At 35.5% G+C, this 15,951-nt stretch overlaps 1 protein-coding gene across 1 annotated transcript in view; it reads left to right on the top strand.

Annotated features, from left to right (window-relative positions):
- LOC111504133 (uncharacterized) overlaps positions 1-9,938 on the top strand; it is a 76,040-nt gene extending 66,102 nt beyond the window's left edge. Inside the window, exons 4-7 of the mRNA XM_023158628.2 lie at positions 3,619-3,813; positions 4,611-5,045; positions 5,359-5,803; positions 9,509-9,938. Of these exons, the coding sequence (XP_023014396.2) occupies positions 3,619-3,813; positions 4,611-5,045; positions 5,359-5,803; positions 9,509-9,860 (1,427 nt within the window). The 3' untranslated portion in view covers positions 9,861-9,938. The remainder of the gene's footprint in view (positions 1-3,618; positions 3,814-4,610; positions 5,046-5,358; positions 5,804-9,508) is intronic.
- The last annotated feature ends 6,013 nt before the right edge of the window (positions 9,939-15,951 follow it).

The raw sequence follows: 15,951 nt of genomic DNA, 5'->3' as shown, positions 1-15,951 counted from the left end.
CTGTTTCCGCTGAGATTGATATTATTTGAAATAGTCTGGTTCACATGTACTCGATTTAGTTTTTTTTTGTGACATTTTTCAGCCCTGTCCTGAAATTACGACCAAAGTGTCATTCGATTCGTATTTTTGCCTAGAAAGTTTAACAAAAGTTATAAACAATCAAGTGAAAAAAAATGGGGCTTTAGTTTTTTCTTAATATATCGGAAAATTTTCAAAATTTTGGAAATTTGAAGAAAGATTTGAAAAGATCAATGAATTTGCGTAAAAAATGTCCCGACTCCCGAAACTGTATCTCGATTATTTATAATTTTCACAGAGCCCTGAAAATAGAGCCAAAAGCGGGTAGTCTGGCTTCCGTGCCCCTTTCGTCACTCTGACATAGAAACAAAAAAAATTATTTAAACATATTAAATGTAAATATTAAGGAATGAAAAAATTCATGTAATGTTGGGATACATCAATAAACAATAATCCGCAGTCAAAAAATTTTTATCACAATTTCAACGGTAATTATACATTTGTTAATTAATAACTTTTTCTGATTTGAAAGTTAATATAAAAATCCCTATAATTATTAAACTAAAACCCTGGCATTTTTTTCCTTCGGTGAAGTTATCCTTAATAGGATAAGTTATCCTCAATTTCGTTGCCGAAATAAAAAAATTGTCATTTTCTATTTTTTTATTAACAATTGAAAATTATAATTTTATAAAAAATACATTACAATTTATTTTTTATTGATCCAATGTCTCATTGCTAAAAACTAATTGATAATATTTTTTTATTTTTACAGCTATTGTTAATAAATTTATTATTAACAAATACATTGTTTATAAGCAATTCGAAAATTTTTTTTTGCATTATGTTAATTGAAAAAAATCATGATTTTTAGAATAAAAATGGTTTCTTAAAAAAATTTCTTTGTTGCCAAAAAATGCGTTTGTTAATTAACAATCGTTTTTTGCAACTGAATATTGAAATTAAGGAACTGTTTTTTTTAATCATAAATTCTATTGTTCTTTGAGGTATTGAAAAAACTGTTTTTCATTCTTTTTTTAATTGTTTATTGAAAAAAAATTGTTAATAACAAATTTTTTTTATTTATTTTTTTTCAATACTTTGTTCTATAATAAAAGTAACTGTTTTTTTCTTATTTATTCTATTTTTTATAAAACTTTTAATATTGTGATACCTTGATACTTGTCTTTTTCATTCGCTCCTTCGCTTTCATAATTATATAGATAAAAGACGTATTCGAACAGCTAGTTAATGTACAAATTAATGTCATTTCGATAATAATGTCAGAAGTTATTTCTACCTTGCTGGGTTTGACAGAGGATTAAATGAAAAGTAAATAATTTGTAGCCCTTATTTCAATACATATTCAATTTTTACTTGGAGAAGCTTTTATCAACTTCGCGAGGTTTAGTGACCAATACGTTTTTTTAACATGGATAAAGTAATGTTTGGTAACTCCACCTATTTTTTTCTTTCTTTACAAAATATGGGATTAGTAAAAACTATATTTGTTTGAAGGTGATTGACAATGTTTCATAATAAATTTATCTAGATTGGACTTCCATTGTTTAATATATAAAATGATTTGAAATCCTTGAAACAACTAAAAAAGAAGAATTAAAAATAAATAGCTATAAATAACAATTATATTAAGCAAAAAAACCTGAAATGAAATAATAATGAAATAAAATATAAGTAAAAATAAAACAATTTAACAAAAAATTATACAAAATGAAACTAAAGAAAGTCAAGAGATTTCAAGCCAAGTAAGTTCACGACGTTTCGATTGTTAGTATCCTTCGGGTGATGACTGGACTGATTCCTCCGAGAGATGACTACTTTCACTTATCCCCGCTTTCCATTTTTTCCGCTTCACTGGTTCAGTGGGAGATGACTGTTTGGCGGGAGTTGGCCATTTTTCGGTTGATGATGGGTTTCCATATGTTGCATATTTCTACGCTGGCTTGGCTAAATATGTTGTTGGGCAACATGTATGCGGCTTACTTGAATTTTCTCCTAAACCAATTTTCCTCTCTTTGTAAGATCTCAGCTGAAAGAGAGAACGAATCTACCTATAGAAGTAATTATGGAATTACTAGGATGCTGTGTACGAAACTGTTATTTCCAACTGAAGGACGAATTCTTTACACAAGATGAGGGACTGCCAATGGGATCGCCACTTTCACCAGACATAGCCAACATATATATATGGAGTGGTTTGAAACTCTGGCCATTGAAGAAGCCCACAAGAAACCTCGAGTCTGGTTGAGATATGTTGACGACACCTTCATAATATGGAACCATGGAAATAATGAACTAGCCGCCTTCCTGAAACACATCAAAATCGTGAGACCTTCCATCACTTTCATAATGGAGAAGGAAATCCACAACGAATTGCCAACTTCCGCCAAACGGTCATCTCCCACTGAACCAGTGAAGCGGATAAAATGGAAAGCGGGGATAAGTGAAAGTACTCGGACGACCCATAAATAGTCATCTCTCGGAGGAATCAGTCCAGTCATCACCTGAAGACGATTGTGGATACTAACTATCGAAACGTCGTGAACTAACTTGGCTTGAAATCTCTCAACTTTTCATTTTTATCTTTAATTTCATTTTGTATCTCTGTATTTTTATTTTTTTGTTCAATTGTTTTGTTTTTACTTGTATTTCATTCTTATTCTTCTTTTTTAGTTGTTTCAGGGATTACAAATCATTTTATATATTAGACAATGTCCGAACTAGTGAAAAACTATATTGATTTGCAATATGTATTGGCATGTATACTGCTTCCTTATGAAATTATTTATCATAGAACCTGATGATGAATTTAATAAAGTCCGAAACGATGGCAAAAACAAAATTGTTCATCTAAGAAGAATTTTGATCCCTTTCCTAACTAATAAGCCCTTGAAAAAGAATCTTTTATACAAATGTACTAAAAAACAAAAACTAATTTCTTTCATTGTTTTATCTAGGATTCTCTGTGAGTAAAAGGCTTGCCGTGGATACAAAATAGGTGATCTTAAACAGAAAGATTTTGAATATGTAACAGAATAACCTAGATCAAACAATTAAAGAAATTATTTTTTCAGTTTGGTGCATTCGTGTAAAAGCTTGTCTTCAAATACGTTTTTATTCCATCATTCGTTCAATCCGATGAAAATATTAAACTTGAAGAAAAGTAGTGACGAACAATGATGTTTACTATAAATATCAATTAAGCAACCGTTTGTGACGCCACTGGAATTACTATCCGTAATCTAATTTCATGGAACGAAGCCGCTTGTTTTCTGCCAACAAACACACTTAGTTTTTTGAAATCGGCTTAAAGACTCTTGAGTTATTGATAAAAGAACAATATTGTTAGTAAAACAAATTTTACACCCTGTTACTCGGAAACAAAGCTAGTAAGGACATACGTTCGTGTGAACTTTTTTCTAAAATATGACACGTAGTCATCAACTGAAATCAATTATTATCGTAAATTTTTGTTCATCATCAGAGAAGTGACAAAACATATTTTTCGTTTATGTTGTCGTCTAATGCAATTTATAATAGCTAAAAGGAAAGAAAATATTTTCATATTTTTGTTTCAAGTTGGTCTGGATGGTAAATTCAGACCCTTTGGTACATCAAGCCAGCCACAAAGTTTGGATACTACGGATTCTGACAGAAATAGAGTATTTCAAGCGGTCGAACATAGATTTCCAATAACCAATGGTTCACTTTATACTAGCATCGATGGAAGATTGCCTGTGATACACAATTACAGAAGAAATAGAGACAACAAAGGTAATATTTTTCGTTAGCGTAATCGTAAATTTTTTATTCAGATAATTTTTTTCATTTGAAAACTGATTCCATTTTTAATAATTATTCAATGTCGAATCTGATTAAACCGAACGAAGGTAAATTATTTTAATGATCATTTTATCGAAAATGGTCATGAAAATCTCAAAATTTCATGAATAAATTGTCATTCGTCAAAAAACATTGTCAACTACATCACAACTACAGTGACTTTGAAACAGTGGAATTTGGAGTCCCATAAGGTACAATACTGGGCCCTATTTTATTCAACATATACCTAAATAATTCATGCAATGTTGATACAGAAGGCCACATAATCAGCTCCGTGGATGACACGCAATCTTCTATTATGGTGAAAATTGGCAACAATTGTTTGTTAGAGTCGAGAAATATTTTCTCAAGATAAAACAATGGTTCGACTCCAAATTACTCACGATTAATTTCGATACTACAAAATGTCTTTCGTTTTCAATCATCAAAACCAATTTTCCGGATATTTGACATCTATCAATCACCGACAATAATAACACCCACATGAAATGGGGCACATTTATATTTCATGTCATGATATAATGCTGTAAATTATGTACAAAAATATCATCAAAATCATTTACCTACCTGTTTAAATTATTATGTATTATATAATTAACTCTGTCATTTGTTTTAGTGAATAAATATATTATCATTACTACATTGAAACATGCGTTTAACACTGACTATGTTAGAATATTCAAAAACTTGATCAACAAACCTCCTAGCTTTAATAACTCTTCTTCTAGGTACTAAACAAACCGACAAACAGTCCCCCACCGTCGCCTTCCTGTCTCCTCATCTGGCCCGCCAAGACTATAATGATCCCTCCGGTAAATTTCCGTCATGCAGCAACTGCGAAGCTGACTTATGTCCCAGCCACTCCAACCTTCACCATCTAAGCCCGCAGTACATCAACAAACAACTGAATCTCCTGCAGCACAGCCACAACCTGATGCTGACCAAAAGATCCACGCCGGAAATGAGGATGGCTCACAGTCAGGAATCGTTGAATTTCATTCCGGAGTTGCAGAATAGGCAATTGTTTTGCAGGAATTCAGATTTGGGTTTGAATTCTGGAAACAATCTGGTCATGAAGAGTTCGAGGAATTTGCTAAGACTGAACAAGATGAGGCTGAGTCGGAGCGAGGACAGTTTGAATGAACTGCAAGTGAGGGAGTTGGGTAAGTTTGTTTATCCTTGAATTGTCAAGGAGAAATGACCTTATCAGCTCTGCAAAAAAATTTCACCGTCACCTTATAGGTTTGAATAAAGCTTCATACCCATACTGTTCATTAAATACAAAATACTGCTCTTCTTCAACAAAATTTATCTTTGAAATCATCTGCTGACGAAGGACCGTGCTCAAGCCGCGAACCGAACTAGCCAAGCAGTAACGTCAATCTATCGAATCCCTCTTGAAACTGAGATGGCCATCTCTCCTCTACGGCCTTCCTTTTCTAGCTTCACCCTACTATCATATTTTCAAATCCACAGGCAACATCATCCACCTCAGCCGACAGAAGACTTCTGAATCAAACAGGCTAACCCCACAGCATCAACAGTCCAATAAAACCTTCACAAGAGTTGAAGTAAACACTCGTAACGAATACTCAAGCTCCGACGACGATTACCTGACCGATATCAACGACACCAACAACAACAACGATCGACTCGACTCCATGAGCCTTCAGAGTTGCTGTTCCATCACCACAGAAGCCAACTGCGACTTTGAGTTTTACCAGAACAACCAGCAGCGGTCTGGCGATATTCCTCGAATCGATACCTGCAACTCGGCCGACAACAGCAACGAGTTTTTCGTTATTCACAACGTGAACAACAGGCCGGTGATGACATCGTTCAAGCCTGTACCTCCACCTAGGATGAGCTCGCAAACTGAATTGGACAGAAACTTTCGGATAACGAGGTCTAATTCGAAAAGGTAAGGTATTGTATTGGTAAAAGCGAACAAAACAAATATATTTCCTCTGTTCTAGTTTATATAGGTCCCTTGCTGCATGTACGTCATATTGTTCTGGACATAATTTTTCTCAGTCCCTTTGTTGCGTTACCTGCAGTTTAGGTCACCATTGTATATCGCTATTTTGTTCAGGTTTCCTCTCAATGGACAAAGTCCAGTACGTCACCCTGTAATCATTTTGAGCGGATCCCTGCTTTGTTGAAGCAGTTCTTCTTTTCTTTTTTCGGCCGGTCCCTTTATGAAGGTATGTTTCTTATAGATCTACTTTCCAATGTTGTTTCGTTCCAAAGACTCTGGTACCCCCGCAGCTGGTTCAGGGGCTATATATGGAGTTGATGATCCGTGTCTGGCACACTCGTCAGCTCTTTTGTTATCTGCGATGCCTGAATATCCTGGCATCCAATATCTAATATTACTGGAGTTTTTTCCCAACACCAAACTGTTATTTTAACACCTCGACACGTGTTTCGATCACTAAGTGATCATCTTTAAGAGGAAATCAAACAAATCAGTTTGATCTTCCTCAAGAAGATGATCGAATGGATAACTGGAATTAAGATTTTTCTCCGCAGACTAAATTCCAGCTCCCGTTCTATGTTTGGTTTTCGAATGATCTGTATACCAGATGTTTCTGTCAAGCACGTTCTAAGGATGACTGTTCATTCTCCACTCTTCACGGTTCAGGAATTTAACCGCGAAGTTTCTGTCGAACGTGTATTTCAGTGTCATGTGGTACGAAAACATTACTGATGTGTAGAGCCAGTATATCATGACCGCTATGTCTTTCCGTAGACTAGCAACAGTGCTACCTTTAGCGTTCTTTTAACTCTCTACAGCCATTCTGTAGAATTGAATATCAAGAATGTAAGTTTGAGCAAGTTCTTCATTTAGTATCAATTTTGAGGGACGAGCTGATGGAGGAAGGATGGAAAGAAAGATCCGCTTGCCTGTTTGTATCTGAAAAATTATCTCAAGGTTCTACAAATTTAATCTAACAAAAAATGACTTGTATACACAACCGTTCTGTGAGACTACCTATCAAGAACGTAAGTTTGATCACACTCTGTTTTGAGTATCATTTTTGAGGGACGATTTGAAAAAATATCTCAAGGATCGCCAATGAAAGGAATGTGTTGGGAACAGAGTTCTACCAGTAAAGCAGTATTCAAGAAAACTTTCAATATGTGCCTAATGAATCATCATGAGCTGTTATGGAATGAAATAACTTATTTCTCATTCTATGACCTTCGCACATTCAGATGATTGCTTTTCTTTGCCTCGCTAAGATCAGTTCAAAACAAACGGAGCAGTGTGATACGCCAGCATGACTAATGAGTATATTATTAACCCATCAAAGAAAACTCGCGAGATCAGCCACAACAACCAGAAACTCGAAAGGAACCTGGAAAATAAATAATCTTTCTTCTTGGAAAAACTTTTGAGGAAGGACATGCTTAGTCACCATCATGATAGAATACCCATCCACCTTCATATATTCCTTCATGGAGCTCCACCAATGTGATAGAAATTTATTGTACTCTAGAAAGTTCATAATAAGTTTCAAGTTGTCTTGAACCGACACTGGATGAGGTAACAACTCTTTGACAAAATTAGACCCATATCGCAGCCAAGAAAAGAATCCAAGATTTATTCAAAACGTATTGGCATCATGTTTTCCTTATCCGAGATATGAAAGCTGGTACTACAATGAATTGAGAACAACAATCTGCTTAATAACTGCCACAATCCTGACCCGATGGTGAAAGCTGTCTTTTCCCGATCTTCTGGGGCCAGTTCAACTTGGCAATATCGACTCTTCAAATCCAAAGTCGAGAAAACTGTGGAGCCGGCTAGCGTGTCTAGGTTGTCGTCAATTAGTGGGAAAGGGTAGCTGTCTTTCTTTGTCACGTGATTTAGTTGGCGATAATCTAAGCAGAACCTTGTCGAACCGTCCTTCTTCATCACTAATACGACTGGAGAAGACCAAGGGCTGTCAGAAGGTTCGATGACTCCTTCTTTTCCCATATCGTTGACTATCTTGTCTGCCTCTTCTTTTTTGGCAAAATGGAGTCTTCTAGCTGATTGTTGGATTGGTCGGTCATTCCCAGTGTCGATTCTGTGCTGAACCACATTCGTTTTGCCGCCTTTTCCTTCTCCAATATCGAAAATTTCCTGGTACTTCTTAACTAACTCCCACAATTTGTATCGATGAGTTGGTGGTATGTCCTTGGAAGAAATGTTAATCAACTTCTCCAACTCTTTAGGCAAGTTGTTGGCTTGGCTAACCGAACTGCGCACACTCCGTATCACAGAAGAAATGAACGAACAGTGCCCCAGCATTGTTCCTTTCTCCAAGGTCACGGGAAAGTAGTTGACATTCATGACCCTGATCGGCACAACTTCATCAACACGCAACAGGGTCTTCCCAAGTGCGATTCGTCGTCCAATTTTCTCATCAGCTTATCTTGGGTTCGAACATTACGACCTTTCCGCTGCTCGTACTTTCGTCCAAGAGAGCCTCCAGGATGATTTCAGCCCTCTCAGGTACGCACACGTCTTCAGCCAGCAGGACCCTGATCATCTCTTCGCTTCTTCCATGAAGCACCAGCTCTTCTCCGCCGACACGTAGGACGCCGTCATGAAAATTCAGCACGACCCCTCTGGAATTCATTATGTCGATTCCAATAATCTCATCGTCCTCGATGTCCGTCACCAATGCACGATGGTTCAATTTAGTGCTGCCCAACACCAACTCAATTGGTAGTTCTCGAAGTACAGTGGCTGGCTCCCCTGTTGCGATGCGTAGCTTCCAACTTGGCGGTTCAATTCTTGCCGGTGTTTTGGCAAAGATTGGCCCAAGAATGGTTCTCGTCGCACCTGTATCTAGCAGCATGGTGCAACAGCGGAATCTTCTCAGGAACCTTGCATTCAATATCTGAAATCATCATAGCATTCACCCTTTTTTTTGGTAGACCTGAATTCGTAACTAATTCACCCGGAAAAATCGAAAGGCAACAGATTTTCTCATAAATCGGGCTTCTCGATGATCAAGAAAGTCATTTAGAAGTACTTATCATCACAGTCATAGACTCAAAGGCTCACAAGAAGTAATAAATGCACAAGTAATTGTTGGAAAGTGTCTAAAATCTTATCTAAGTCCTGCTTCTGATGGTCATGAATCATACAAAGAACTTTGGAATCCAGAATTAATCTGTTGCGTAAGACACCCCCAAAGTGAAAGGTTCCCAACCTCTTTGCTGAAGAAGCAATTATAAACGATTTAGGATATTAGCTTTTATGGCAGTGCATCACATTTCGTTGGTAAATCGGGTTGATTCATCTTTTCTCGGTTCCAATAACTCATCAGATTTTGAGCCAATGATTGATTTGAAGATTATTGTTCTTTCTTAAGTAAATATATTACCATTCGTCATTCAGATGGTGATGCCAGTATTTGTATATGCCTCTCAAGTATATTGGAAGTCGGAACAGTCTCTTCGGGATGCCAAACCGGTAGCATGAAAGAAGTGTTGTAATTTTTCTTCGAAAAGTTTCCTGTCAGCTCATTTTTCGTCAGGCAATTACCATCCACCAACAACCAGGGGTTGGTTGAACTAACTTCTCGTAACTAGATGTATTTTAATCTGAGTGTCTTATTATTTCTAGGTCTCTAGAGAACTTCCAGGCATTCATCGAGGTTGAACATAAAAATCTCGACAACAATTTGAAGAGGTCGAATTCGTTCATGACCTTGGAAGATAGGTACAAGAGCAGTAGCAACGAGAAGAATATCATGGCAAGCCCGAAAATAACAGATTCTTCCCGCCATTTCAACAATTTTCGACCGAAAATTAAATCCGTTGAGTACTTACCGGACTCTAACACAAGTACTGTTTTCATCGAAGACGCGAATAGTAATAACATATATTTCAGAGAGGAAGTGCTCCGAAAAAGTAACGATAAGTGTGTTAGCAGTGTTCCGGATTTGCAAAGAGTTTTTGTATCTGAATATATCTGAAACGCTGTTTTTGGCGTAAACCATAATTGTATATATAGAATGAAGGATACTTTATATATTAAAGTTGTTTGTACACCCCGATGTGCTTCACTTCAAACCAGATGTTGAACCTTAAGTTTGTGATCATCATGTTGGAAATGAAAAAAATGTCGTTACACATGAATGTACATGTACTCATGTAGGATTATATAATGACCTACAAATAGTTTCAAATAAGAGTCTCGGACATAGCCCAAAATCAATAGGGTCAATGCAGTCTACATCAAAAACACTTTTTCTCATCTGTTCTGTTTAAAATCTGTTTTTTCGTTAACCAGCTGTCGCACCCCTACAGAATACAATCCTTATAATATTGTCAATTAATACACTTCATGAAACGAAATATAAATCACAATTTTCTTCAATTTAAACACGGAACTTGAAGCTGAAGAGTCTTGGGCCTAACAAATAGATGGTGCTTTTTCAGTTAGTACTAACCTTAAAAAGAAAGCTGTTGAAATTTCATAATATTCTACTCATAAGTTTGTGAGTTATTGTGCTAAGAGTGACACTACTTTTATTATTTTTGAAACAGTGGATCATGAACAATTTTGTGTTTAATTTCACACAGCTTCTTAATGGAAAAAATACCGTTCCAGCAAAGCAATGGCTTGAAAAGTGTTAACAAGGACTCCGATCCATAGAAAATAACAATAATTAAACGTTGGTTGGCTGACTTAAAACGTTGTCGTAGCGACACCGATAATGCAGTGGACGTCCAAATGAGGCAGTAACACCAGAGAACAAAAAAAATCCACATAATCGTTTTGAATGATCAAAAAGTGTAGTTGCGTGAGTTCGCTGTCAGTGTAAAGATATAAAACAAACTTGTTGGCTTTATATTGCATGAGTATTCGACTATGAGAAAGCTATGTTCAAAGGCGGTGCTGCGCTAGCTCACTGTTGACCAAAACCAATAATAATAATAATATCGTCTTTATTATCTTCTAATATAGTTGAAGCTAATCAATCAGGTACAGTTTATTTATTACATGAAGATAAAAGGCGAAGTTCAATTCACATTCACAAGTCATCATTCAATTGCTCTTTCACTTAACCTCAAAAATGTCGCCTAGTACGCAAAGGAATAAACAAAAAGGATTTCAATTATCATTCCAATTATGTATAGATTTGTAATAGGTAGGTAGCTATTGGGTCATTAATAGTTTGAAGATAATAAGAATCGTTTCAAACTGGTATTAAAATGATTGAAGTCATCTCGTTTCATGAGCTCGAGAATGTCATTATAAATTGCGCAGATCTGGTAGCTGAAACTCCTTCTAAAGAACTCTGTGCGAAAGGATGGCGGAGTTAGTCGCCCTTTATACCTCACATTAATATGATGCACATTAGTTCTAACAGTAGTTTTCTGGTGTACCTCAGTAAGACGGCATTTTATTATTAATTATTTTGTGAAACAAAAGTTGCAGCATGTAACACTCTCCTATCGTTCATATTTAACCAGCCGGCATCCCTCAGTTTATGTGATATTCTTTCTCTTCTAGTACCAAAAATTAACCGTAAGCAAGAATTCTAAACTTTTTGTATCTTTTTTTTTATTGGTTGGTTAAACATGGACCATACAAAACATCAGTATAATTGAATATAGATAAAACTAGCGATTCACAGAAATTCGCCTTCACCTTCATGAGTAGGAAATTTCGGTGTCCATATATAATTTTAAGCAAATAATATGCACGCCTAATAAACTGATTAACCTGACTTTCAAGTTTCAAGTCATTATCTGAAATGATGCACAGGCTTTTTGCTTCTGTACCCCAAGTACATGATCATTTACTACTACTACTTTCACAGATTTGCAAATATTTCTAGGGCCTTTTGGTCCGAAAATAATAACATTGGATTTACTACAAATTATATTTAAGCAGTGATCAGAAGCATTTTTCATAAATAATTTTAAGTGACAATTGATTTGAGTACACGCAATATCTATCATTTTAGGTGAGAAGCTTTAATACAACTGAGTATCGTCTGGATACAAATGTATTTACAAAATTTCAAACATTTTGCAAGTTGAGATGTGTAGATAGCAAACAAAAGAGGTCCCAAAATAGAGCCCTGTGACACTCCACATATCAGCTTCAAATATTGTGAGCTGTTTCTTTCTATGGTAACCTTTTGTTGACGGTTGGTGAGGTACGATCTGATTAGTGATATAGCATTTTTAGAGAGTCATATATAGCCAAGAATTAATAACATTAAATCGAAGTTAATAGTATCGAACGCTCTTATAATATCGTCCACTATATGCAACAACAGTTGTACAACTATATTCTTTACGAAATCCGGATTGATTTATTGGAAGTATAGAGAAATTGTCGATGTGTTCTTTCAACTTTTGATGAAGTTGGTAATAAACTAATGGCGCGTAGGTCTTTGTACTCTGATGGATTCTTTTTTTTTTTGTAACAACGTTCACAATTGGTTTCTTCCATACCGTGGGAAGAATATTATCATTCAAACAAAAATTCACGATATGTGTTACATATGGAATTATACAGGGTGTTCCTTAAACACATGCTAATATTTAAGGAGGTAATTTTTAGACCCATTTTAAGGAAAAAATGTCCTATGGACGTATGTCCTAAACGCCTTAACTTTTGAGATACAGGGTGGCAAAGTTTTCAACAATAATCAGTTTTTTAATAATAACTGAGATAATTTTGTAGACATCTTTGGCATATTTGGTACATATGTTCCATGCCTCAAGGCGCATTTTCTGATGTACAATTTTCTTAATTGTATCTGCCAGTGGCGTACGTACGAGTTTTGAAATGTATATTTATGACGAACAAAATACTACGCCACTGCTTTATCTTGAATTAAAAATTATTTTTAAAATCTCCATACATTTTTGAGCACATTTGATTTATTGGGTTTTCTTTGTCCGATGCATGGTTTTCGCTCAAAAAATTAAAAATCGCTTTACTTAAGGATAAATTCCTTAAAAATCTGATGCGGTATCGTGCATCGACTGAAAGCAAACTAAGGGATCAGATTTGTTGCAAAATAATTGAGGATCAAAAAGGTATTTGTTTGTTGTCAGATGCACTGTTCTCAATTAAAATTACGTCATAACGCAGCACCGCTTAATAATTTTTTAAAACACAAATTTAGTTATCCTGGAATAAATGACGTGTAGCAGAATTTATTTACTGCACCTCTTGGAAATATGGAGTTTGTCGATATGTAATTTCTTTTAAAGATTAAAAGCAGAAAAAACAGCGTACCCACCATAGCGATAAAAAACGAATTCTCTGTATGTACAAACGTCAGTAGCTAATATTGATGTTGGTTTAAAGTAAGGTGTTGGTGTTAAAAACTGTCACAGCGTGTTTTGATTGATTTTGAAGTGTTATTGAAGTTATTTTGGTAGTCCGCTGTTTTTCTGAATATCAGTAAATATGGTAAATTATACGAATGCGGAAATGGCGCAAATGCATTACGTATATGGCCTTGCCGAGGGTAATGCAACAGAAGCCAGGCGCATTTATCAGGAAAGATATCCTAATCGTGTCTTACCAGATAGCCGAACCTTTTCAAATATTTCATCGTCGACTTGGGGAAACTAGTAGTTTCAAGAAAGGGACTCCGGAAGGTAGACCTCGTGTAGTAAGAACTCCTGAAATTGAGGAAGCGGTGCTGCAAGAAATTGAGCAACATCCTGAGACGAGTACGAGGAAGATCGCTAGAACTCTGGATATTTGTCATCAAATTGTTTGGCGTATTTTGGTTGATTTTTTGTTATACCCATAGCATATTTCAAGAGTGCAGTTTTGGTATTATTACTAATTAACAAATTTGTGCTATTCGTTTAGACTTACTGTCACAAAATAAAATAAAACTCGTTTTTGAGAAAAATTTATTTTTTTGCAGATTATGTTTTCAAATATTATTAGGGAATTGGTAATGCCTTATGAAGCAATTTTCAGATTCTCATTCATTTTAGAATTGATCTAATTTCTTAATTTGCTTTCTGTCGATTTTTATTTTTTTGGGTGAAAATCATGCGTCGGACAAAGAAATACCAGGAGATCAAATTTTCTCAAAAATAAATGAGGATTTCAAAAATGATTTTATTTTGAAAAGAAAGCATTGGCGTAGTACTTTTTCCCCAAAAATATTCAATGCGAAACCCGTAGTGATGCCACTGTTTGAAAAAATACAAATTTGTGTACATCAGAAAATGCGCCTTGAGGCATGGAACATATGTACCAAATATGCCAAAGATGTCTACAAAATTATCTCAGTTATTATTAAAAAACTGATTATTTTTGAAAACTTTGCCACCCTGTATCTCAAAAGTTAAGGCGTTTAGGGCATACGTCCATAGGAAGTTTTTTTCTTAAAATGTGTCTAAGAATTACCTCCTTAAATATTAGCATGTGTTCAAGGAACACCCTGTATGTGGACAGCACATCGCATTGCATTTGTTTTTAGCTTAGAATAACGTCTTGATGATTTTGAGCAATGTTTTGTCATGTTTATTTATAAAAAACCGGAATTTTCGCGTCGATATGTGACAATGAATGAAACATGGATCCATTACTTCACTCCGCAATCAAAACGATGGTCATCTGAGTGGAGAGTAACTGGTAAACCTCGGCCAAAGCGCCCGAAAGCATCTCAATCGGCTGCAAAGGTTATGGCCTCAGTATTTTGGGATGTGCGAGTTGTAATATTCATCGACAATATTGAGAAGGAAAATACCAACGTTATTGGAGCGTTTGAAGGCCGAAATTGCAAAGAAACGACCGCATATGGCAAAGAAAAAAAAGATGTTTCATCAGGATAACGCGCCGTGTCATAATTCAATCAAAGCAATGGTAAAACTACAAGAATTGAACTTCGAGTTGCTCGCACATCCACCGTATTCGCCAGATTTGGCTCCCAGCAACTGCCGTCTGTTCGCAGATCTCAAAGAAATGCTCACCGGTTAGAAATTTCCCTCAAATTAAGAGGTTATTGCTGAGGTTATTGGTGGAATGATTGTGTTGCTCTTGTGATGACCAAATTGACCTAATTGCAAACAAAAATAGTCTCCCCTCCTCCTAATTTCTGAACGGGGCGAACTATCAGAGTCTGACAAAATTTTTGTAAAAAGGAACCATGTTCAGTACTTTTTGATCAAAGAAGCCAGTAGTGTGATATCACTTGCCACCGAAAGGCCGTATCAACTATTTTTGCAAATGTCAAAAGGGTCTTGTGATAGTTAATATGAAAGTTATTGCCATTCTTCATAAAATGATCTTCTTTTTTTTAAATTTTAATAACCGGCTGCAAAGTTATTGAAGTTTGAATTAGGGACTAATAATTTCGCCACTCTATGTAATATTTTCTGAAGTGAATATCCATTGGATAGATATATGAATTAGTAATATTTTTTGCGATCGATAAATATTAATTTCAAGGTCAAGAAATGATAATATTTCATTATAATCTCGTCATTATTCATCTGATATTCATACATTAATAATCATTTTACCGAATATTCACACTGTTCTACTTGAGCCTCCTGATAGTGAATCAGTCTATTTCCGAACTCATTCCTAACATTTTTCTAAATTTTTCTGGGATAATGGTAGTAGAAGTTTCGGTAATTCTGTACCCGAGTTCCTCAATGTAACAGGTTGCATAACATAAACTTTCAATTTGGTATGGCCCCCAAAGGAAAAAATCGAGAGGGGTCAAGTCCGGTGAACGAGCACGACAATCCGCCGGTAAGCGCTCACCGATCCACATGCCTAGGTATATGTCTGATTTAAACAATCTCTTACTGACTTGAAAGATGTGGGAGCGCATTGAATTTGGTGTAATTCAATGTTCATATAAAAGTAGTGGTTCAGAAATGGTTTTTCCATTTGTAAGTATGATCTACACAAATCCATAGAGTGGTTTAACTGAAATTATTTTATTTTTTTCTTTGCGAGCTTTCCACGTTTTTTGTTCAATGAGGGTGAAGTAGAGGACAATACTTTCCAAATCTTGTTTTACATTTTTCAAATATTTCATGAAAAAAAAAATCAGCAGA

Source organism: Leptinotarsa decemlineata, unplaced genomic scaffold, assembly GCF_025532065.1.
Source record: "Leptinotarsa decemlineata unplaced genomic scaffold, Ldec_3_MD MMD2_P_RNA_scaffold_1, whole genome shotgun sequence".
Taxonomy (NCBI): domain Eukaryota; kingdom Metazoa; phylum Arthropoda; class Insecta; order Coleoptera; family Chrysomelidae; genus Leptinotarsa; species Leptinotarsa decemlineata.
This window is presented reverse-complemented; position numbering and strand designations above follow the sequence as displayed.